The sequence below is a fragment of the Lynx rufus genome, unplaced genomic scaffold, assembly GCF_022079265.1.
Source record: "Lynx rufus isolate CCGP_SWC_20201006 ecotype Redwood Valley unplaced genomic scaffold, mLynRuf1.p SCAF_5, whole genome shotgun sequence".
NCBI classification, from domain to species: domain Eukaryota; kingdom Metazoa; phylum Chordata; class Mammalia; order Carnivora; family Felidae; genus Lynx; species Lynx rufus.
This window is the reverse complement of record NW_025814867.1, coordinates 64,325,448-64,348,172: the sequence shown is the minus strand read 5'-3', so window position 1 is coordinate 64,348,172 and position 22,725 is coordinate 64,325,448. Positions and strand designations below refer to the sequence as shown.

Below are 22,725 nucleotides of genomic sequence, written 5' to 3'. Positions count from 1 at the left end.
GTTTGAGCTTGAGTAACTATGAACAGAAAGCAGAAATCTCAAGGAAGACTTGATTTTGTGGGAATAATAATGATTCTAGTGTTAAGCACATGGTTTTAAGGCCTGGTGGGACAACTGGGTGGAGAAGGTTGAGGGAGGCTTTGGAAGGGGCTGTGGATCTGAGAGCCAAAGGAGAAGCCAGAGCTCGAAGAGCACATTTAGGAGAAGATTAGGGAGAACTTTGTGAAGGAGGAGGGACTAGGAAAGAAGGTCAAGAAGCGGGGGTTGCAGTAATGGTGTAGGGGATGCAGCCTTGGCAGTCAAGAGACCATAAAAAGAAGAGAGGAAGAAGCAAAGCCAGAAGACATGGGTGAAGGGCAGGAAGACACCCTTTCTAGGAACTTTACAGCCTGTGTCTGGACCACTGAGGGATGAGGATTGCAGAAAACTGGCATAAAACCTATGCCAAAGACAAGGCAGGTGCAATTATGAAATCAGCTGGAAGCCAAATGCAGACTGAGGAGGACCCCTCAGATCAGCATGGCTGATGTAAAAAGCCTCTCTTCCTGCTCGTAGGTGCTCATGCACTTCTGGGCAGCAGTCACACTAACTATGAGTCCTTGGCTGTATTGCCTTAATATTTAATTTGTTCTGGGGAAGACTGACTTATTTGGAATAATTGAGGCCATGACTGAAACCAAAAACAAATTTGAATTATGAGCAGGTTGAATCCAATCAGTACCAACACAATTTTCTGAGATGAGAATTTGCTTTGTTTTGTTTTTCTTATCATAACTGATTGTTAGGTGAAAGTTAATTTTTAAACACATGCATGCATATAAATGTTAAGCTTTAGATTATGTATATATTACCATATATATATATATATATATTTTTTTTTTTTTTGGAATTTGACCCATGATTTACCTCATTCTTTGTTCCTGTTTCCTTTCTATCTCTCTTTTTAAAAAAAAAAATAAAATGCCATGCTTATTCTAAAGATTTTACAGGTGAGCAAACAGATTGCCAGTACTTTGGCCTTTCAGTCTCAACAAAGCAGGAAAATAAATCACTGGGAGAAGTCAATAGAATGCTATTTTTAACATTATTTAGTTTTGTTAACATTTAGCACTTTTAAGACATTTTTCTTTTATAGATTATGTCAATAACCTTTGAAGGTTAATTATTCAGTTTAAGTTAGAATATTAGCAGTGTGTGTGTGTGTGTGTGGTGATTGTTTAAAAACCTTTGTTCTGCAAGTACGTATTGATTGCCTACTGAATGCCAGGAGCTACACCACGCAGTGAAGGCACACTCTCCACCCTGAAGAGCTTCCAGACTCGTGGGGAGCATCTGTGCACAATTGTGTCACAGAGTCCGAGGTGTTCTACGGCAGTGCTAGTGGTACCCTCACCCTTCTGGGATCTGGGAGGTACCTGTAGGGCAGGTGACAGCTATTGTAGCTCTAGAAAGATGTGGAGTTGAGGATGAGAGGGAGGGAAGGGCATTCTGGACGGGAAGGAATAATGTGCCAACTGTACCAAGGCGTAACAAACCACGCCTGTCGAAACACTGGGAGAAAAGTGGTGTGCACGGGGTCTGGGTTGGGGAAGAACAAGGCCAGAAAGGGAGATTGGCATCAGTTTGGGAAGAACCTTCTGTGCACACTCAGCTTTTAGGACCTGACTCCCCGTGGGCAGGCAGCAGGTGATCTTAGAATGCTTTTAAGCCAATGGTATGCGTTTTAGAAAGACCATTCTGGGACATGTGGTGGTAGGGGGCTGGTCCGCTCCTCTCACTGGTACGTGCTACCATTCATTCAATGAATAGTTTTGTACCCAGCGTGTTTGTTAAGTGCCTCTTTTGTGCCAAGCGCTGCTTTGTGATTTGTAGCTCTGCTTGTCTTCCTGCTTAGTTGTTTATGTGGCCACCATATCCCATAAATGTACAAACTATTTAAGTCGGAATTTTCATCCTTAAGTAAAATGGTCCCGGCAAAGCTCTTTGTGAAATGCTGCGGTGGGTTGCTGCTTTTGCGCCTTATGTGATCATAAGCTCTGTGTGTTCTTGTGATATTTATTATGGATGTCATTTATGATGTTGGGAGTATGGAATGTTAGAGCCAAAGATCTTAGATGCCATCTAGGCCAAATTCTTCCTTTTACATGTAAAGAATTTCTGACCCAAAAAGATGAAGCTCGGTGTCAGTCAGCTTGACAATCCCAGGGCAGGAACAGGGGCTGTGTGCTGATTTGAGGTTCTTGATTCTGAGATGCAAGAGACAAAATTATGTATTGGGCATGCACCATGTTGGTTGAAGAGAGCCAAGGGCATGACTTCTTCATGGCGTCTCCCATTCATGTTTCTCTGCCTGACCTGGCTTTACTGCTCTCTCGTAGTCCCTCTCAGCAAGTTCTTTATTCATGGTTAACTTTGTGATCTGTTCTTCAGTCACCTAGTAGATGGGGAGAAGAACGTTGAATTTCATTGTCAAGTAATGAACCTGGTTATAGCCCCCACTACTCACTAATGGTAAACTCGTATGGATTATGAAACCTCACCAGCCCACAGCCTCAGATAGAATGAACACATGCTACCCTAGTTCCAAGGCTTAAAGATAACAGTTCGGAAGTCTCTAGCCATTCAATAAATGAGACGTGAGCCTCCCTCCCTGGGGTCCACCTGAACACAGTCTCTGCTGCCTTCACAGACACCAGCTCCCTCCGCAGTTTACAGACAGGCATGGGAGAGCTCCATGGGGAAACCAGGTTCTGGCATGGAAAGGACTACTGCAATTTTGTCTTCAAAGACTGGGTTCAACTTGATAAACCTTTTGCTGGTGAGTACCATGGTCGTGGATGGCTGCTTGTGTTTTGTCTTTTACTTGTCAGCATCTCAGCAAGTATTCATGTACAGGATATAATGTCCTTTATCTGCTTTGTTTTGTTTTGAATATTTGGTAAAACTTTGGAGACTATGATCCGGTCATATACACAAGGACATTTCCTTGTAAGTATAATAAGAAAAGAGCATGAAACACAGCTTACTGTTTGAAACCTCCAGGTTCCATCAAGGCATATTTGGGGGGTAATAATCTGTAATTCTGCAAGAGGTGACTTCCTTTGATCTCCTTTTCTGCTTATCATCTTCATCTTCCAGCATTAAAATGACCCATTTTCAGATTATCACTGTGCTTATGTGTCTAAGAGAAGAGAAAGACAGAACTGTATATACAGCCTGAGGTTATTTCAACAGGATTTAGAAGAAAAATCTAATATTAAGTACACAGCCTTAGATAATTTACACCAATTCACATCTTGCCTTGACTAGTGATTATGTTGTACTAAGTGAAATGGAAACCTGTTGGGGGAGGAACTTGGGGGACCGTGCTCCTCAATGTAATAGATAGCTATGTTTTTCTTGGCTATAAAGGTATTGTTCTACCCAAGCCAAGTAATATACGCATAGTGAACATTACCATGTTTCCTTTTACATATCATGGTTGGGGTGAGTGCTGGAATCAGATGGCTGTGTCTGTGGCACAGAAGTTAGTGATGATCCTTGCCCGGGGCACCTGGGCAGATTTCATTGACAGGCACTCCACTCCCCGGATGCCATGGCATGACATTGCCTCTGCAGTTCACGGGAAGGCAGCTCGTGACGTAGCACGTCACTTCATCCAGCGCTGGAACTTCACGAAGGTACGTGGATGGTTTTATCATGATTCAGTCCATGTGAAGAGAAATAGCCTGGAAGAGGAGAGGCCAGAGGGTTGGCAAGAAGGGGCTGTGGTGGCCCGTCTGCTCTTCAGTGCCCGGTTGCCAGAGCACCGGGGTCTGTGGGCAAAAGAAAAAGAAAATGTCCCTAAACTTTCACACCACAGGCAATTCGAAGTATGGAGAGATAGATGCTACTTTCAGGGTCTATTGTGATCTTTTTAATATTTTGGATGCTCAGTGTTGATTAAGCATCTGGTTTGGACTGATGGTCACCTAGAAGGCTGTTGTAGGGGGCAAGGGCCTTGTTTGGAGGAAAGAGCTTGAGCTTTCAAGTCCTTCTCGTCCTGGCGTTGTACTGGGTTCATACTGGTCCAGGCTTCTGGAAGGAGACTCTGAGCAAAGGGAAGCAGCGTGAGAAGATAGAGCCATTTTCCTTTTGTCCAGACTGTGACGTCTTTAGTACGCCTTCATTACATAGAGGAAGAACTCAAGTACCTACCATCCTGGTGTCATTAAGCTTCCGTTTTATTTACTATGAATTATGACAAGGCATTAGCGTCATTGATAATTTGGGACAAAATTATTTTATCAACAGCTTAGAGTCTCCCCTTATTTTTCATTAACGTGAGCTTTCGTTTACATAAACTTGATAACCTCTTAGAAATAATGGAAATATTTTTAACCAAAATTAAGGGAGCATGAATGAATAAATGAAGGGACATTACTTTTAACGTGCTAGTATCTGTGATTGGTTTGGGGATTTCTGTTGCTTGTATACTCTGTTCCTGGCAGGATAAATTGGTAAGCCCCAAAAAACTTTTTAAAAAGTATACAACCTTTATCTCATAAAATCTTTTTTGGGTACTTACGTTAAAAAGTAATTCAACAAGGTAATTTATTTGGACATTGCTTCTAATAATTCTGATAAAATGGGAAATAACTGAAATGCACATTAATAGGAATTTATGACATATGGTTCTTCTATATAATTTTCTTGTGAAATTATTAAAATATAATATACAGTTATACATTGCTGTGACAGGATAGTAAGAAATCAGTTTACAAAAAAATACAATTTTTGGAATTATATACCTCTATAACTCTAGATTACACTTAGGCTTTCTTTAAAAATATAAAACAGTACATGCCTTACTCCAAAAGGTAAAGGAGGAAGGGAAAAAGGAGTTCTCTGCTACTGGAAAATGGAAAGAGCACAAAAATAAATCATCTATTGCCTCTTCAACTAGAAACATTCACTGTTAACATTTTTCTTTTTCAAATGAATCTTAATTTCTTTTATAATCACAAAAGTAGGGAGGAATGGAGCTATTTTCTCATCTGGATCTTTTTTTTTTTTTAATCTGTTTTTCTTCATTTTAGATAATGAAATCAAAGTATCGGTCCCTTTCGTATCCTTTTCTGCTTCCAAAATCTCAAACAACAGCCCATGAGCTGAAATATCAAGTGCCTGGGTCTGTCCATGCCAATGTACAGGTAAGTCTGGCTTTTCTTTTACACCAAATGCTCCTGGGTAGACTTACTCTTATTAGATCAAGTGCCTAGTACATTGGCTTCATATTTTTCAGTGAGTGCCACTCCAAAACATATCTGAATAGGTCTTGTGAAACTTAGTATTATATTTCCTGTTTAAAAATCTATTCCATTTATCCCCTTTTTAGAGCTCTTTTATAAATATGATCAATGCACATTTTTCCTTCCTCAGCACATGTTACATCTGTCACTCATCTTTTATTCTATACTGTAGGGTGTTCATCATTATCTTTACATGTCCATTTTATTTCATCTGTATTATCAGTTTCTTTAGTGACACACTCATGTCCTTTATGCCTCTGTTCCTCCCACTGTAGCTGTCATAGAGTCTTACACATGGTAGGTGATTGATAATTTTCTCAGCTGATATAAAACAATCATTAGGAAGCATGTCCCTTATGAGAGTGTCTCACAGAAAGCATATTCATTCTTTTTTTGATTATTTTTTTAATGTTTATTTAATTTTGAGAGGAAGAGAGAGCATGATCTGGGGAGGGGCAGAGAGAGAAGGAGACAGAGAATCTGAGGCAGGCTCCAGGCTCTGAGATGTCAGCACAGAGCCCGATGCGGGGCTTGAACCCGCGAACCGTGAGATCATGACCCGAGCTGAAGTCAGATGCTTAACTGACTGAGCCACCCAGGTGCCCCAAAAGCATGTGCATTCTTAATCTATATAATCTTTCATACATAAACTGTAAAAACATCAAATGCTCAAAAAAATTTATATTTCTGTCTTTTTGCTTCTTCTTCTTTTTTTAAATATGTTTGATATTATCACTGGTGGGTTGCAAAATGACTTAAAAGGGTTAACCAATCTGGAATAACTCACCTACTTTTACAAAATATGTTTAAAAGTTTCTTTGTCCTCCATTTATAACATTTGCTATAAAGGGCCTCGTTTTGGTTCCGTCAAAAATGTTTTAAGTTTACATGTAAATGAAGAAATCTTTATGTCACAAGGATTCTAATAAATGTGTTCATAATTGGAAAATGAGGAAATAAATAGCCATAGAAAAGGCCAGTCAAGGAAAGGCTTGTCCTGTAATTCCTCCTGAAGTCACTCTAGCAACCTGGCATGCAGTAAACCTGGGACTGATACCAGTTAAGCACCAGGAATGTGGCTGATACTTCATATCTAAGAAGCTAATTATAGGTCAGTCTAATTTTAGTTCCCTCATTAACCAAAAGCCTTTTAGAGGCGTTTTTAATAGAACATGGCATTTGCTTATTGGAGTCGCATAATTTTACCATATCCCATCTAGCCATCTCAAACTACAAATTGGAAAATTAGGACCCAGTGGGGCTAGGGGACTTGTCTGGGGTCACCAGCTAGTTGGTCGCCAGTAGAGTCGGAGCTTGAAACGCTGTTATGGTCCATTGTTACCCCAGCTCAAGTAAATGAGATCATCAGGGGCAGAGCTCGGATGGGCCACCTTTGGAATTGCTTTCTGTTCAAGGTCATCACTATCAGCATCAAAAGTATTGTTTAAGTAAAGATCCAACAGTCTGCTCCTGGCATCGCTAATGTGGATTTATAGAATCTGGCCATGCACTCTAGTGAATATGATTATATATATGAATGAAATGCCTAAATTAGTTACTTTGTACTATATACAAGTAGAGGTATTTGTATTTAAGAAGTAAAAAGACTTTCAGGCCATAGATCAAATAATAGAACCATCAAAAACATAAGCCACTTGAGAGAATATTTAGTTATCCCAGGCTATAGGAGACAACTAATTTAAACTTAGAGGCACAGATATATATATGCATTCATATGTAAGTTAATGAATATTTTATGAACCTGTTTAATTTTATTCTACTTGGAGGGAAGAATTACCCATGCTATAAGATAAAATAGGAGCCTTCATGTTAAGAAAATAAGATAATTTAAGATTTCAGACGGCATTAAAATTGACTCAGTGATCAACTTATCAAAGTCAGCAGATGCTAATTAAGCATCTGTTAAAAAGGAATTTCTGGGAATTGTACATTTTTGTGATCAGCAAAGGAAGTTTTATCCAATGTTGCATGTACCTACATCTTCTACTATCCCTCGTTAAAGCCCTGTTTTACATATTCTCATCTGGTCCCCCCAGCAAGGTACATAGTTAGTCTGCATGGTCTAGTCTATAAAATGTCTCCCTTAAGTCACTTCTCTGCACCACTGGATATGGTGTTAGAGGTGGGGCTGGATCTGTGATATCTCCTGATACGCTTGTATGTTCATCCTCAATCTGCTCTGGTTGTTCTGGACTCAGAAACCTGTAAAGCCAATTGATTTGAAAGGAAGTCCACCAAGACATACTCATTAATGCATTTATTCAGGCAACATATGTTTATTAAGTGCCATCTGTTTGCACAGTGAAGTCATCAATGCATACTTGAGTGCTGAGGAAGACAAAAGTTCTCTGCCTCTGGAAACATAGTTAGCTGAGGGAGAGAAAGCTGCCACGTGGAAATATTCAGTTAACAATGCTAGGTGTGGCCTAGGACTAAATGCCAGCCTGAGAGTTCGGCAGTAAGAGTGAGAGAACCACGTGGGTGTCTCCTGTAAGGGATAAGCCTGCCTGCTCATCCATGGGGGAACTGACTGCCGCAGGCCATTTGCTCTTGAAGAGGGAGTAGATGAAGTTGAGGTGGCATAAGGCCAGATTAGGGATGCCCTGGACTACTGACCTGGTTAATTTGGACCTGATCCTGGAGGCATAAATGAACTTTGGAACTTATTTTTCATCCAGGGAGAAGCACGATACAGGAATGCTTTATGAAAATTAACTTAGATCAGAATCTTACAAACCCAGTTTTACTCGTGAAATGCTAATAGCTCTTCCACAAAAAAAGATTCCACGGACAGATAAGTTTTTGCAGATTTTTCAAACCCAGGATTTCTTAGTGCCTTTGTTATGCTAATATGCAGCATGGAATCACTAGGAATGAATGTGCTGTGAGAAACTTCCCAAGCTAAATTGACAGAGGATCTCTCTCATTTTGTCGCATGTCTATTTCCATCTCTGAACAAACACATTTTGGGACCTAAAGTTTCTACATGGGAAGAACTTAGATTAGAAAGAGAGCGGAAGCAAGGAGACCAGGAAGGAGGCTGTGACTTTCATTCTAGCATCTACAAAGTTTGCATTTATAAATTCGTGTTCCTTTTCTTAAAGAGGACTCCCCCCACAATTTCAAGTGTTAGAACTCACAAAACCTGGGTCTCTACTGGCTGCCAGGAGGTGTTTTTCAGACCTGCCAAAATAAGTTCAATTGTGAAAACAGTGGGCGCAGCCAGACAGTGCAACTTCTTGAAGTCAGGAAAGTCTGAGATGACCAGAAACCGAAAAAAAGAAAAGAAGTGACCCTGCTCCGTTTCTCCTTTCCCGTAAAGTTCTGACCACGGTGTTGTTTCACTTCACATTTACTGTCTCTAAACGTTATGCATCTTGTCTAGACATTATTGTTTTCAAGTCATGAGTGTATGGAGCTTAGAGGCCAAAGGCAATAATCTGGCTGCATCCCTGGTTTTCCAGAGAACCCAGGAGGGAGCCAGGAGATAGGACCTGGTTGTGAAGTAGGCAACTTGATTTTTTTTTTTTAATTGAAAAAAATTTTTTTAATGTTTATTTATTTTTGATAGAAAGAGAGAGAGGGACACAGAGCAGGAGCGGGGGAGGGGCAGAGAGAGAGGGAGACACAGAATCCAAAGCAGGCTCCAGGTTCTGAGCTGTCCACACAGAGCCCGACGTGGGGCTCGAACCCATGAACTGTGAGATCATGACCTGAGCCAAAGTCAGACGCTTAACTGACTGAACCACCCAGGCACCCCAGCAACTTGATTTTTAAAGGGTTTATTATCCTATTTCTAGACCCTCCACTCTCTCAGCTATTGTGTGGCAGTAGCCATATAACTCTTACATACTCTTGGTTGAGAAAGTTAACACTGTTTAATAAAGTTCTTTCTTAGGGCTATTCTTTTTAAACTTTTTATTTAATGTTTGTTTCTGAGAGAGAGGGAGAGAAGAGACTGCGCATGAGCAGGGGAGGGGCAGAGAGAGAGAGAGATAGGGAATCTGAAGCACGCTCCTGGCCCTGAGCTGTCAGCACAGAGCCCGATGTGGGGCTCAAACTCGTGAGCTGCGAGAGCATCACCTGAGCCGAAGTTGGATGCTTAACTGACTGAGCCATAGGGCTATTCTTTTTAACAAATTTTAATATGATTTCTAACATAGTTTATTGTTCATAATATAATTTAGAGACCACAAGGTTAATTAACTCAAAGGGAGCAAGGGGCTGGAGCAAGGGGAAGAGGTGGAATCTAGAGTCAGACTGTGTGCAAAGCCTAGATTTGCTACATGCTAGCTGTGCAACCTTGGGAAAATACTTCCCATCTCTGTTTGCATTTTCTTCGTCGATAAAACAGAGACAATAACAGTATCTGCTTCATAGGGTTGTGATGATGGCTAAATAGGCAAACCCATGCAAACTACTTAGAGGAAGTGCACTCATTGTGGATTATATCGATACTACCTTCAGTCTTCAAGCTTTCCCTAGTGTTTTCAAGACTTTGGAACAAAGAAGTTGACATTCTTCTGGATGGGTCGCTAGGCTACTTCTGTATACAAAGTCTTTATACCATATATTTATTGAAGGGGAGAGAAGCATTTGACATAATAAAGTAGATAAATAATAGGGGCAATTTGTGTTTTTTATTGGAAAAAAGGAACCCGATTGTTTAATTTTTTTGACACGCAACCATTGGGTTCAACCATCCTTGGTGATTCCACACCAGCCCTGACACATAGACGTTACAGAAGGCTTGCCACAGCCTGCCCGGGAGACTGGAGCCAGGCCTGCCCCCACCAACACAGATTTCTGCTACTGAAAAAAAAGAAAGGAGAGGCGAGGGGAGGCGAGGGGAGGCGAGGGGAGGCGAGGGGAGGCGAGGGGAGGCGAGGGGAGGCGAGGGGAGGCGAGGGGAGGCGAGGGGAGGCGAGGGGAGGCGAGGGGAGGGAGGGGAAGGAAGAAAGGAATTCATGCTGACTTCTGCAACTTCCACCAGCACTTTTAGAATAATCTTGGGTGTTTCCCCTCAGAGCTGGGCATTCTCAGAAGCCTGCCAAGAACATTGAGAGAAGATAAAGCAGGAGAAAGGCATGGGGCAGAGAATTGGAGGAAAGACAGTTCTGAAACTGCTTATGCATAGACTGTATAAAAGAACTTGTTTTCCCCCTAAAAAGAACAAACTAGATTCCTGAATACTATCACTGCCACTTCAGGTAAATGACCTAGACAGAAGACATTCGACATGTCTATTAAGGTAAAAGAAAAGCCTGATGCCAAATTGGCATCAATATGGAATCAATATAGAGAACAATCTTTTTTTATTAAATTGGGCAGCTTCGTGCAGAAAAGCTATCCCTTAGACAGTCATTGTTGGGAAGTGCTGCCAAATTGAGGGAAATAATTCCACTGGAGTTAGGTCTTTGATCTCTTTGTCTGTTAAAAAATACATTAAACAGAAAAGAAACGAAACAGGCAAGTGTGAATGACATCCAAATTATATTACTGGAAAAATGTGTTTCTGCACTTGGGGAGAATGGCCAAATGACTCTCCAAAGGCTGTCAATGTAGGAATCAATGTAGATTTCAAAGGACCACAAGATGTTTTGTATTGTGAAAAAATAAAGTAGGTAGGTGAGGATAAAAAGAAAGCCACTTAACTTACTTCTAAGGCAGTTTCCTAACATGGAAGCTGTTTTCCATTTATGGACTGGGTCTTCATGCAGTAGCATTTCTGTACTTGCTACTTGGCTGGAGAAGCCCCGTGAGAGGGGAATGTTTACTCCCTGTCCAGCACTGCATTGAGCTTTTTGAGGATTATCTCCTTCAATACCGGAAGGAAGAGCCTGATAGTATGAGGCAAATTCTTGAACTAATTCCTATTTCTTGGTGCTCCTGGCCTGCTGTGCCCTCAGTATGGACTGGCAGAGTGAGGGCCAACAGTCTGAGTGCCTCCCTGGTCTCCTGGCCCAGGCCACCAGTGACCTCTGCTTGAGAGACATATGAAAAGTGTTCTGGTCCTAGCAGTCTCTGGTCCATGATTGACTTGGGAGTTTAGGGAAATAAAAAGAAATTAAGATATGTGCTGAATTTATAGGGAAGCAAAGCATAATAGTAAGAGAAAAGCAACTTGGGACAAATACTAAGGAAGTTTTGGAAGTTTTCCTTCAAGAAGAGACTTCTGTATATTCAGCTTAGGCCCACTGTATATAAGGGGATCAGGGCTTGTGGATAAAGAGAAGGTTATCTATCTGTCTGTCTGTTTGTCTGTCTTTACAAAGTGATTCCACCATTCTGTACATTACTCAGTACTCACCGTGATAACTATGGTCACCATGTATCGCTGAACAACATTATTACAGTATCATTGACCATATGTGACTTATTTATTTTATAATTAGAAGTTTGACCTCTTAATCCCCTTCACCTATTTCACCTGAGAAGGCTATCTTTAAAGCTAAAAAAATAGGACATGGTACAATGGAAAATAACTGGGTCTAGTTACGGTTTTGAGGCTAAAACATAAAATTAGAAATATGCTCTTTTTATATACTTTAAAATTGTGTATTCAAACTTGAGGTTTCAAAAGTGAGGGTTAGATTTGATTCTCAGTATATACTTGGGGTGGGGAGTAAGATGAGGCCCATTTCTGCATGTGTGAGCAAGGGTTTGAGGCTTGTCTCTGTTACATTGGTTTAAAACAAAAATGCAGGCCAAGTTGGTCAGATCAGTTAAGAAAAAGGGGAGAGTAAATCTTAAATTTAAAACAGAAGGGTCAGTCACAATGTGTTTGACCTATGTGGCTCTTTATAAGCTTTCTAGACCATCAAGCGTTTCAAGCGGTCAAGCTGATTTATAGATCACCTCAGGGTCCCTGGTTCAGGGGTAGAGGTAGGACCAAAGGGAAATCTGTGTTTTTAGTTTTTTTGTGGTGATAGATTTTAACTAATTAGGATAATAGTAAATGAATAGTAATCCCAAGTTATTTTTTCTTTGTATCACTTGAAAGATATGTTCAAGTTTAATACAAAATGATGACTTGTTAAAGTTAGATGAGTTTTCAGGGTGAGAAAACAATGCAGGCTTGGACTCCGACAATCCAGTTGGTAATGCGGAACCCCCCTGTATAGGGGGGCAGCCTCCACATGCTGAGGTTTAATAGGCATTAAGGGGCTCCCCTCCACCTTGCTTATGCTGTCCTTCACGTTCTTCTTTTGGCTTACAAACATACTTATTTTTGGGGCGCCTGGGTGGCTCAGTCGGTTGAGCATCGAACTTTGGCTCAGGTCATGATCTCATAATTTGTGAGTTCGAGCCCCGCATTGGGCTTTCTGCTGTCAGTGTGGACCTGCCTTGGATCCTCTGTCCCCCTTCCTCTCTTGGCACCCCCTCTCAAAAAGAAATGAACATTACAAAAACCAAATATGTTTATTTTAAACATTTAAAGGCCTCCATGAAAGGAAACATTTACCATTACTTTCACAGGAAAGATGGTAAATACATGACCTGCATACATTGCCTTCATGGCAGCCATTGGCCATCAACCTTAGCTTCCCTCCCCAGTGTGTCTGGTTCCAAGGGAGACTCTTTTCAGCAGAATTGTCCAGGAAGCCACTTCAAATTAATTAGACTTGAACCCTATTTGGCACTCCCAATTTATATCTTATGTTAATGGTTTGTTAAATCTTTGAATCAGGGCAAATTTTGAGAGTGAGAAAGGAAAGAAAAGTATAAGGTTTCAGGATTTGAGGGGAAGACTGAGAAGTTACCACCAAGGATGGTATATAAATTTTGCCTGGAAGTTTTTAGAGGTAGAAATCCCATACATCAAATAAATACTATGTGCCACATACCTACTTCTTTTTGTGTTTGTTATGACATTTATTTTTTTACCCAGTAGCTGTGGGGTGTGGGGGTGGGAGGAAGGGAGGGGGAGAGAGAGAGAGAGAGAAAGAGAGATCTCATATCTCAGTTGTACAGTGGAGGAAACCGAGTCTCCCTGATATTAAAATGACTTGTTCAAGGGGAAAGAGCTAGTAAGGGCAGAGGTGTAACACAGATCTCCAGATTTCCTATCTGTCCAGTATACTCTGCAATTTCATACATTGTTCCCAGAGTTCTATAGAATCAAATCATTATGTGTAGTGTAAGAATCTTGTCAAGGTGGCCTGCATTTTCAGGGCTATGCCCCTTAGCAATAAGATTCAACATAAATTTGAGTGAACTAACAATGGAAACTTCCATTTGTTCAACACTGTGTTATTTCTACTGATGGACAATAATGCAGTTCCTTAGAGATTATGAATCAAGGTATTTTCCCCGTGTGGATCATATTTATTTAAATTTTCCTTAGGAGTTTTTTTTTTTTTTTAAGAGAGAAAGAGAGAAAGCAAGTGGGCAGGGGCAGAGAGACAGGCAGAGAGAGAGAGAGAATTCCAAGCAGGTTCCACTGTCAGTGCAGAGCCTTTGCAGGGCTTGAACTCACGAACCATGAGATCATGACCTGAGCTGAAATCAAGAGTGGGACGCTTCACCGACTGAGCCACCCAGGTGTCCCCATTGTGAGTTTTCTTTTGAGATATTTGCCTATTGCTGTTCACAATGAAATTTTCCAACTACATATTCATCTGATAAAATTAAGTAAATGTTTCGAGGAAAACTATTTTGTGATAAATACCTCATAGTAAATAAAGGAATAACATTTTGAGGATAACATAATCGATGATGTTAGTAAGTACTAGTTTGAATTTAATTAGTGTTATAGAGGCAATTTTTAAAGCTATTGATTAGATCAAGAATTTTACCAACTTTTATATATAACAGACATAAAACCAATTATGTACTAGATTGCTTTATACATTCCTAATAATGTGGAGCCATTCTTTTATTTTCAATTTCAGTTGACCTCATGAGAGACAGTTTCAATATTCATTTCAAATCAGGAGGAGCAAATAGTGATTCTTCTGCAATGTCATGCTGCTGCTCAAGGAAGTAGTAATAAGTATCTATTTACTGAGCACCTACTGTATGCTTAACATAATATTTATTGAGCACCTACTGTATGCCTAACATTGTACTGAAGTCATAGTTAGAATGCTGGAAAAGTGACCAACAGTGGTTCTTAGTGCTGCAGGTTTGCATGTCCTCCAGACCACCCTCCTGTGCACAGCCCCAGTGTACTGTCCAGCGTCTCTGACATGATCTGCCAGAGCTCAAATGCATCCTCTAAGGTTCTAATTAATAATAGCAATACCACATACTAGGTAACAGGCCTCCTGAACACTTCTCAGAGATTCATTTCATCCTCTCCACAACCCTATAAAATAGATATTCAACTTAATAAAACAGAAATATGAGGCACCAGGAGGTTGAGAAACTTGACCAGGATCAAAGCTACAAAGTGGTTGGGCTAAGCTTTGAACTAGCTTATCCCACTAGGTATCAGCGTACTTAACACATACTCAGGCACCTGAGCTGGAAGCTCTTGATGTAATCCAGGTGGGAGCAAGTGAGTGTCTGAATAGAGGGAGGCAGTAGGACTGAGAAAGATGAACAATGAAGAAGCACACCAAGAATCAGACAGCCGATTAAAGCCGCAGTCAAGATTATATGTCTAAATGAATCTATTGGCATTTTAAAAGGTATTAATCTGAGCACTATTTGGGGAAAAAGGAATCAGCACATTATCACATCAGAGCTAGGATGACTATATCACATGACTCAAACCAGGACACTTTGGAGAGTAACGGTGGTACTATTAATAAATAGTAATTGTGGAACCATCATGGAAAAAGAATACCAATGGTCACCCTACTCATAGCCCCCAAAAGAGCTACTTTTGAAAGACTCTCGGTAGAAACCACACTTTGTGGTTTGCAGTGTTGACAAAATAATTCTGGGTGGAGGAGGATATTTTCAGGATTTGATTTCTAGCTGGGCTCCTTCCTTATGGATTATGTCCAAGGACCAGTTTCCCACCCATCTACTCTACTTGGCCCACACATGACACCCACGCCACTCACACACAATCATTCGGTTGTGTAGAAGAAAAAGGATTGATTTCATTGTATTAACACATCTGGTGTCATCTCAATTGTTTACTCATTTCTGATTGCTGCCTTACAGTTGCTCCGCTCTGCTGCTGATTGGTCGGCTGGTATAAAGTACCATGAAGAGTCCATCCATACTGCTTATATCTATGTGATAGAGAACAGCAAGCACTATATCTACATAGAGGTAAGTCCTGCTCATGTAAACTAGTAGGACAACCTGCCTTCCCATAAATAGCTCACAGACACTGCAGGGTCCCCAAACTCAGGATCTGCTACATTAATCAGCCTATGTTGAGATGTGAATTCAGGTAACCTGAATTTTTACCTCCCCAGCATACCTGACACTCACTTTGTGTTTTCATTAACTCAGGACTCTAATAGGAGTCCCCCAAGTTCTTGTTATTAAAATGTATCAACTCACTATGATATTATTAGCCAGAAATACCATAACATGGATGAATACATTTTTTACTTGTCTTGAGTTGGAGGGTCCAAGTGTAAGGCGTGTGCTGCTTCAGGAGAGCACATACAAGGGTAATTTACAAAAATGGAGACCACTGGATGCCTCTGGTTTGGCGATATTGGAATAGGGAGAGTATAAGGAAAGGAACATAGAAAAGGAAGATGTGAGAATATTGAAGGCATGTACCATTTTCTTCAATCCTCTATGAACCATTTAAAACTTTTGTCAGATGCCAGAGTTTGTGTTCAGAGAATAGGAGAAAATCTAGAGTCACTGGGTTCAGATTGGGAACCTTAACTCAACTTCAAAGTAGATATAAAGCTAGCTCAGAGCATGTAGAAAATCCTGAAAAAAAAAAGTCACGATAATGTAAAAGTAAGTCAGAGCACATCTTTTGTCTTTATTTTAGTCTTGTCTTTCCCATTGAACTTTTTTTTTCTTTTGTAATATGTGGAGGGAGATGAGTTTCCTGGAGAAAATCATCCTAACCCTATATTCCTTCCCATTGAGTCTGGGCCTCTGCCTTCCATGCAGTGACTACTCACTAAGGGTGAGTAGGAGAGAATTAGACCTCTATTTCATAGTCCTGGGGAAAGAGAAGTTGATTACAAATATTAGCAGGCCAAATGCAATACAGTATTCTGGATGGGACTATGTAACAAAAAAAGGACTCTGAATATCAAAGTCTGGAGCTTTGTATTAATACTAATACAATTAGTATTATTAATTTCAACAATTATACCATAACAATATAAGATATTAATGGCTGCCTCATCCATTACCCAGAATCCTTTTGCTTTATCTCTTTTTAGTAGCATTAAGTCAGCCTTTCTTATTAATGCTACCACGGTCTTAAATGAGGTCAGTAATGCCATGTGGATACACATGGCTGTGGACACAAACCTTGTGGTTAACACCTCTAGCAGAGGTAAGTGGTTGGCATTTACCCTGCTCTCCCCAAAAAGGAAGAACAGGCCATGGCATGTGGCCATGTTTACAGCTGAGGAATGCTGAGCCTCTCTGTAATATGAATTCAGAAAAACAAACATGGTTTGGTTGCCGCTGAAATTTTTATTTGATGCCTTAAGGGGAAACGGATTCTCAAATGAATTCCCGCACAATGTCTTCTGGTAAGTTTGTCTTATGGAGGCAGTTTACAGACTTCTGTACTTAAGTATAAAAACACGTAAACTAGTAAAAGTGATGATGTTGCAAAGGGATGATAACCATAGTTTGAGTCATTGCTTATATGTCTCTTTAAGATGATTAGCAAAGATTACTTTGTGATGATGAGACTTATAAATCACAAATATATTACAACAGTGTATATAAATATGTAGTAGTGATAATATTTGTACCTAATTACTAACATCCCCTTTATGCAGCAACTAAATCTTTTATACCAATATGATGATAATGTCTTGCCCTAGTTTTTTGGTAAAAATTTTAAAGAATATTTTATAGGTAAATGAATAGTATAGATTACTTAAGCAAAAAGGAAAAATATTTCTTTTTCCGTTTTATTGGTTTATTTATATATATGAAACGTACTTGTGAAAGAGATTTGAAGCTACTTAAAATAGATGTTCGGAAATAATAAGAGAGCCAAACAAATGAGACAAGGCAAGAGAAGATACTAGGAGATAATAGAGGATGGACGGAGAAAATTAGACCAGGATTCTGCCGTCTACCCTGCTAGAAAGGTAAACTTAGCACGAAACAGAATGCTTACCAATATAGGATTTTAAATCGTGAGCATTTACACAATACATGTATCTGTAAACCTAATATCCCTATTGATTAAATTTGGAATGTTCCTCCCTTTCTCAAAATGTAAGTGACAAAGAATTCACATGATGAAATACTAGTGCAGCCTCCCATTTGACTAAGGTATTAGATGTGGTGTTACATAGATGTGCATGAGACCCAGAGTTGAGAAGAGGCTTCTCTTATTCTCGGCGTCATTTACTTTTCTAAATGATTTTAGTAATAAGAACATGTCTGCTATGTGAAAAAATTTTTTGTAATATCAATGTAGTGTTCATAATATAGCACACTGTCCATATATATATATATATATATATATATTTACTAAGATAAGAAAGACTTATAGGATCACTCTATTTCTTGTAGAACCAGTTTTTCATAAGTTGTGCTGATGACAAAGTTGTGTTCAACAAGATAGGTGATGCCATTGCTCAGAGGATCCTGAAAGCTCACAGGTAACATTTTGGCATTTTGGTAAAAGTGGTTACTGCAAATGATTCTTGCATTTACTACTAAAATGACTTTTGAAAGCCCATTTTAAAATACTGTCTTTTCCTAGGCAGGCATAAATTGGGGTCAGCTAGCAGTAGGTTATTAGTTCCTTCAGTCTGATTTCAGTGGCTGAGAATTTTGAGTCCATTTTTGAAGGAATCTGAATTCTTCCAGGGCACAGTCATTTTTTCCTGGCCAGTCTCTTTCCCACGCCGTTAGACTTGTGATTTGATTTATTTAATGGCAGACAGTTACTGTGTTCACTTAAAAATCAAAGCAAAATAGTCATCATATTTTTCCATGAGTTATATTTAAATTCTGGCTACCCTCTGTCCTATTTCTTCGGCTCATGGGATTATTTTTAAAATAACAGTGTTTTTAAGGTATGACCACACAATCCACCCACTTAAAGTGTACAATTCAGTGATTTTTAGTATACTTTTAGTATACTTAGTTTTAGAACATTTCATCACCCCAGAAAGAAACCCTTTATTTATTAGCAGTCGCTACCTAATTCCCCTTATCTTATCCCCTTGCAACCACTAAACTGTTTTCTTTCCCCATAGATTTGCCTGGTCTGGGCATTTCATATTAAATGGAATCATACAGTATATGGTCTTTGTGACTGACTTCTTTCACTTAATTTAATGTTTCCAAGACTCATCTATGTTATAGAATGTTACCAGTATTTCATTTATATTTATTGCCAGGTAATATTCCATTTTCTGGATATACCACATTCTATTTATCCATTTGGGATGTTTCCACTCTTTGGCAATTGTGACTAATGCCTCTATAAACATCGTGTATTAGTTTTTATGCAGATATATCTTTATTATTCTAGGGGTAGAATTGCAGGTTTATATGGAAATTCTATGCTGAACATTTTGAGAAACTGCCAGGATATTTTCAAAAACAGCTACACCATTTTATATTTCCATAGTGTATGAGGGCTCCAATTTCTGTATCACTGCCAGTAATTACTATCCTCTCTGTTTTTTATTATAACCATCTTAATAGGTGTGAAATGATATCTCATTGTGGGTTTGGTTTGAATTTACCTAATGACTAATGAATGATGTTGAGTATTTTTGTTTGTTAGTTGGCCATTCCGTGTATTATCTCTGGATAAATAGATATTCAGATTTCTTGGCCATTTTTTAATTAGGTTGTCTTTTTATTGTTGAGTTGTGAGAGTTCTCTTATGTATTCTAGATACAAGTGTCCTATCGGATTTATGATTTGCAAGTATTTCCTCCTATTCAGGCTGTTTTCTACTTTCTTCATACTACCTTTTTTTTTTTCATACTACCTTTTGAAACACAAGTTTTTCATTTTGATAAAGTCTAGTTGATCTGTTTTTTTCTTTTGTCACTTCTGCTCTGGTGCCAGGGCTACAAAATCACTGCCTAATGCAAGACCATGAAGACTTAACACCCCTTTTCTTCTGAGAATTTTGTAATTTTAGCCCTTACACTTAGGTCTTTGATTCATTTTGAGTTACTTTTCATACATGATGTGAGGTAGGGGTCCAACTTCATTCTTTTGCACAGGAATATTCACTTGTTCCAGGGCCGTTTGTTGAAAAGACTGTTCTTTCCCCACTGAATTGTCTTGGCTCCCAGGCTACTTCTTTTTACGGCTGATTTTAATTCTGTGTAGAAGCAGCAAAATACACAAACAATACCATTACATTTTATTATTTCAACTCATTAAACACAGGCAGTAGAGAATGGTAAGTACATACCCATTTGGGAATTCAAACATTTTTGTACTTTGAGCATAACATGGTACTTTAATATCCTCTTTTTAAACATAGTATGTGGGGGTTTTTAGATCTAAGAACATTTTGTAACAGTAACTACCAGTATTTTATATGATTTATGGTTTATATTTATACTGTTCCTGAATCTTCACAAATACTCTTCAAAGTAGATCATATAGTCTTGTTGTTGTTATCGTTGTTGCCGTCCCCATTTGTAGAGTTAAAAACTAAGATTCAAGAGGTGATGTGGCTGGAATAAGCCACTAACAACAATAGGCAAACATGGCTTTAAGCTCAAGTCTTTGGACTGCCAAGCCAGTGCCTCCTCCCATACCACGTAACTTCAGTTCATTGCCAGATAGATGTGAGACCCCTTCAGGGTTGCCACCTAAGTGGGTTGGGCCTTTATGTCCCCTCTTCCCATTGAACCAGTCATCAGGTACAGGCCCACTCGAGGAACATGACCTTGGGTGAGGCAGGTCGCTTTGACCAAGGAGTGCAAATCCGGGAGAAGGACTTCACTGTGAGTGAGTAGCCAGCAGCCAGCACTCTCCATAAGGGAGTGCTGTCTTGAGCCCATGGTGAGGGCATTTAGGCAGCACACCACAGTACCCACCACATCCTGCAAGGTATACCGTAGATCTCGCCATTTACTACACGTCAAAATCACCATTTGACTTTTACAAAAATCCAGGGAGCTGGACTCCATCCAGACTTGCTGGGTCAGAATTTCCTGGAGTGGGGCCCAGGCACTTGTATTTCATAATGGTCCACAGGTAACTCCAGGGCAAAGTCAAGACGGCTCAGTACTCACCTAGAACAGCACGTATAGCCATAAACATTGATGATGATCTGTGCTTTTACAGGTGACTTCTATCTTTTGCCTTCTCATATACTTTTTTTTTTTTTTTAAGAAAGTTACCATGGCATCTGTTTCTGAGATAACTTAAAATCGGCTTGTTTACAGTTAAACGTAACCGCATACACCAAGATTTCTTGCATCGTGCCAGTCTCTCAATTCTGTGGGTCAATTTATGTCTAATTTACAAAATTAAATTATTCTGTTAACTCTTGCATTTCATTGATGCAGGGGTATCCGCTTTATCTATAAAGCACATTTGACAAAAGAGAAAAATATTTTTTTTTCATGAAATTGATATAAGTCGCAGAAATCCATTAAGTTGACAAATGAGCTCACTGGGCCGAGCAGTGAGTGGTGAATATTGTAACGGTGATCAGTTAATAAGGAGACTGGGCTGAATCTCAGCTTCACTCATCTGAGTTATTAGTTCCCTACAGTACATGTGTTAATAAGTACCTGCAAGATTTGTTTTCAAAGGCTTTGGGAGCCTGAAAGAACATTTTTCTTTACCATATTAATTTGTCTTTAAAAATCTGGACTTCTTCTAAAATCACAGTATTTCAGGACTGTAAAGAACTTGCAGTTATTTTCTGATTGACTATTTCCCAGTGATCCTATGAGCTGCTTCTGAAAGGAATGGGGATCTGTAGTGAGAGAGCATTGTAGGGTAGCATCTGCTGCAGATTGTATCTCACACTTGGAAGTTCACAGAGCACGTTAAAGATGCAATTTCAAGCCTACTCTGTAGAAAACGAGCAGCGAGTCCGTTGAATTGCATATTAACTGTGTGTTATTTAGCTCTGATGTCTCAGTGGTCTCCCTTTCTTTGACAGTCACATTTTAAAGGGTATGGATGTCGCACATAAAATTTTTCGTGGCTATCCATATGTATCCTGGAAATATATTTTACGTTTCCCCCTTCTCTGCATCTCCACATTATTGTTCATCTCCTGTGTTCATTTAGCTATAGAATATGTTTTAATAATTCCAAGTCTGTGACCTTGTATTCTTAGGAGAGGGAGGGGTGGGATTAAAAGGCTCATCTTGCAGCCTGCCTGCAACGGGGCTCCCTGCTTTCACTGAGGGCCGTGGTGTACCATGCCCAAGTTTACCCCCTTTCTTCCTTCATTGACTTCTCTGTGCTCCACTCTTCTGAGACTCCGAACTTCCCTGCCAAGGTCACATGCCTAGCAACAAGTATAATTTTGGCTGTTGGAAAAAGAATAGAATAAAGCACAAAGCAGATGGAGGGAAATGACAGTCAGCATTCAGCCAGGCCTGACCAAGGAACACAGGCTCTCTTCCAGGTCCCTCCCACCCTGGAAAGATCAGAGTCTTTGAATTGCCAACTCCCTCAACTGAGCTGAGACTTTATTTTTCTGCCAGTGCTGGACTCCAGGGAACACCAATTCCCTGTTGTGAGTTCTCTGCTTTCCTCACTTCCTCCTGGTTCCTTCTCAACAGCCATAATTCTTTGCAGAAATAGGTTTTTGCAAAGCTTTCACGCTCTGATCCATGACCTAGAGCCTCAGAACATTGCTCATTCCATGGTGAACTGAGAGTAGCTATGGGAATCTCTGCAGAAATCAAAAGGTCTGCTCTAATTAGTAAAACTGTCTTGGCTCCCAACCCGCTGGAAGCCCGTCTTTAACAACTCAAATCTGACTGGAGGTCAGGGAGAAGAAATCATTATCCATTGTCTAAAGTCAACGGGTTTATGCCATATTTGAAGAAGCCAAGAGAAAGAGCTGGAACTGACTGATCCAGGTAGAAATTTTACGTGCCCTGAATGAATTGTTTCTGAGGATGAAACAGTTTTGCTTACGGAAACTTGACATGCATAATCCTGCTGCCTTGACAAACAGGAAGCGAGGGAGTGCATTTTGCACTGTTATCAACAGAGTTGATACATACAGTGAAGACAGGCAATGGATTTAACGCCTCAGCATTTTCATATTAAACTGCAGTGAGAGATACAATCTTACACTACGGTGAAAAATACCCAATTTTGAAAACTG

At 39.8% G+C, this 22,725-nt stretch overlaps 1 protein-coding gene across 5 annotated transcripts in view; it reads left to right on the top strand.

Annotated features, from left to right (window-relative positions):
- PLD1 (phospholipase D1) overlaps positions 1-22,725 on the top strand; it is a 203,859-nt gene that overhangs the window by 131,141 nt on the left and 49,993 nt on the right. For all 5 annotated transcript variants that reach the window (XM_047098660.1, XM_047098658.1, XM_047098661.1 and 2 more), the window contains 5 exons: positions 2,690-2,818; positions 3,562-3,680; positions 5,079-5,192; positions 15,432-15,542; positions 17,955-18,043. In XM_047098660.1, the coding sequence (XP_046954616.1) occupies positions 2,690-2,818; positions 3,562-3,680; positions 5,079-5,192; positions 15,432-15,542; positions 17,955-18,043 (562 nt within the window). The remainder of the gene's footprint in view (positions 1-2,689; positions 2,819-3,561; positions 3,681-5,078; positions 5,193-15,431; positions 15,543-17,954; positions 18,044-22,725) is intronic.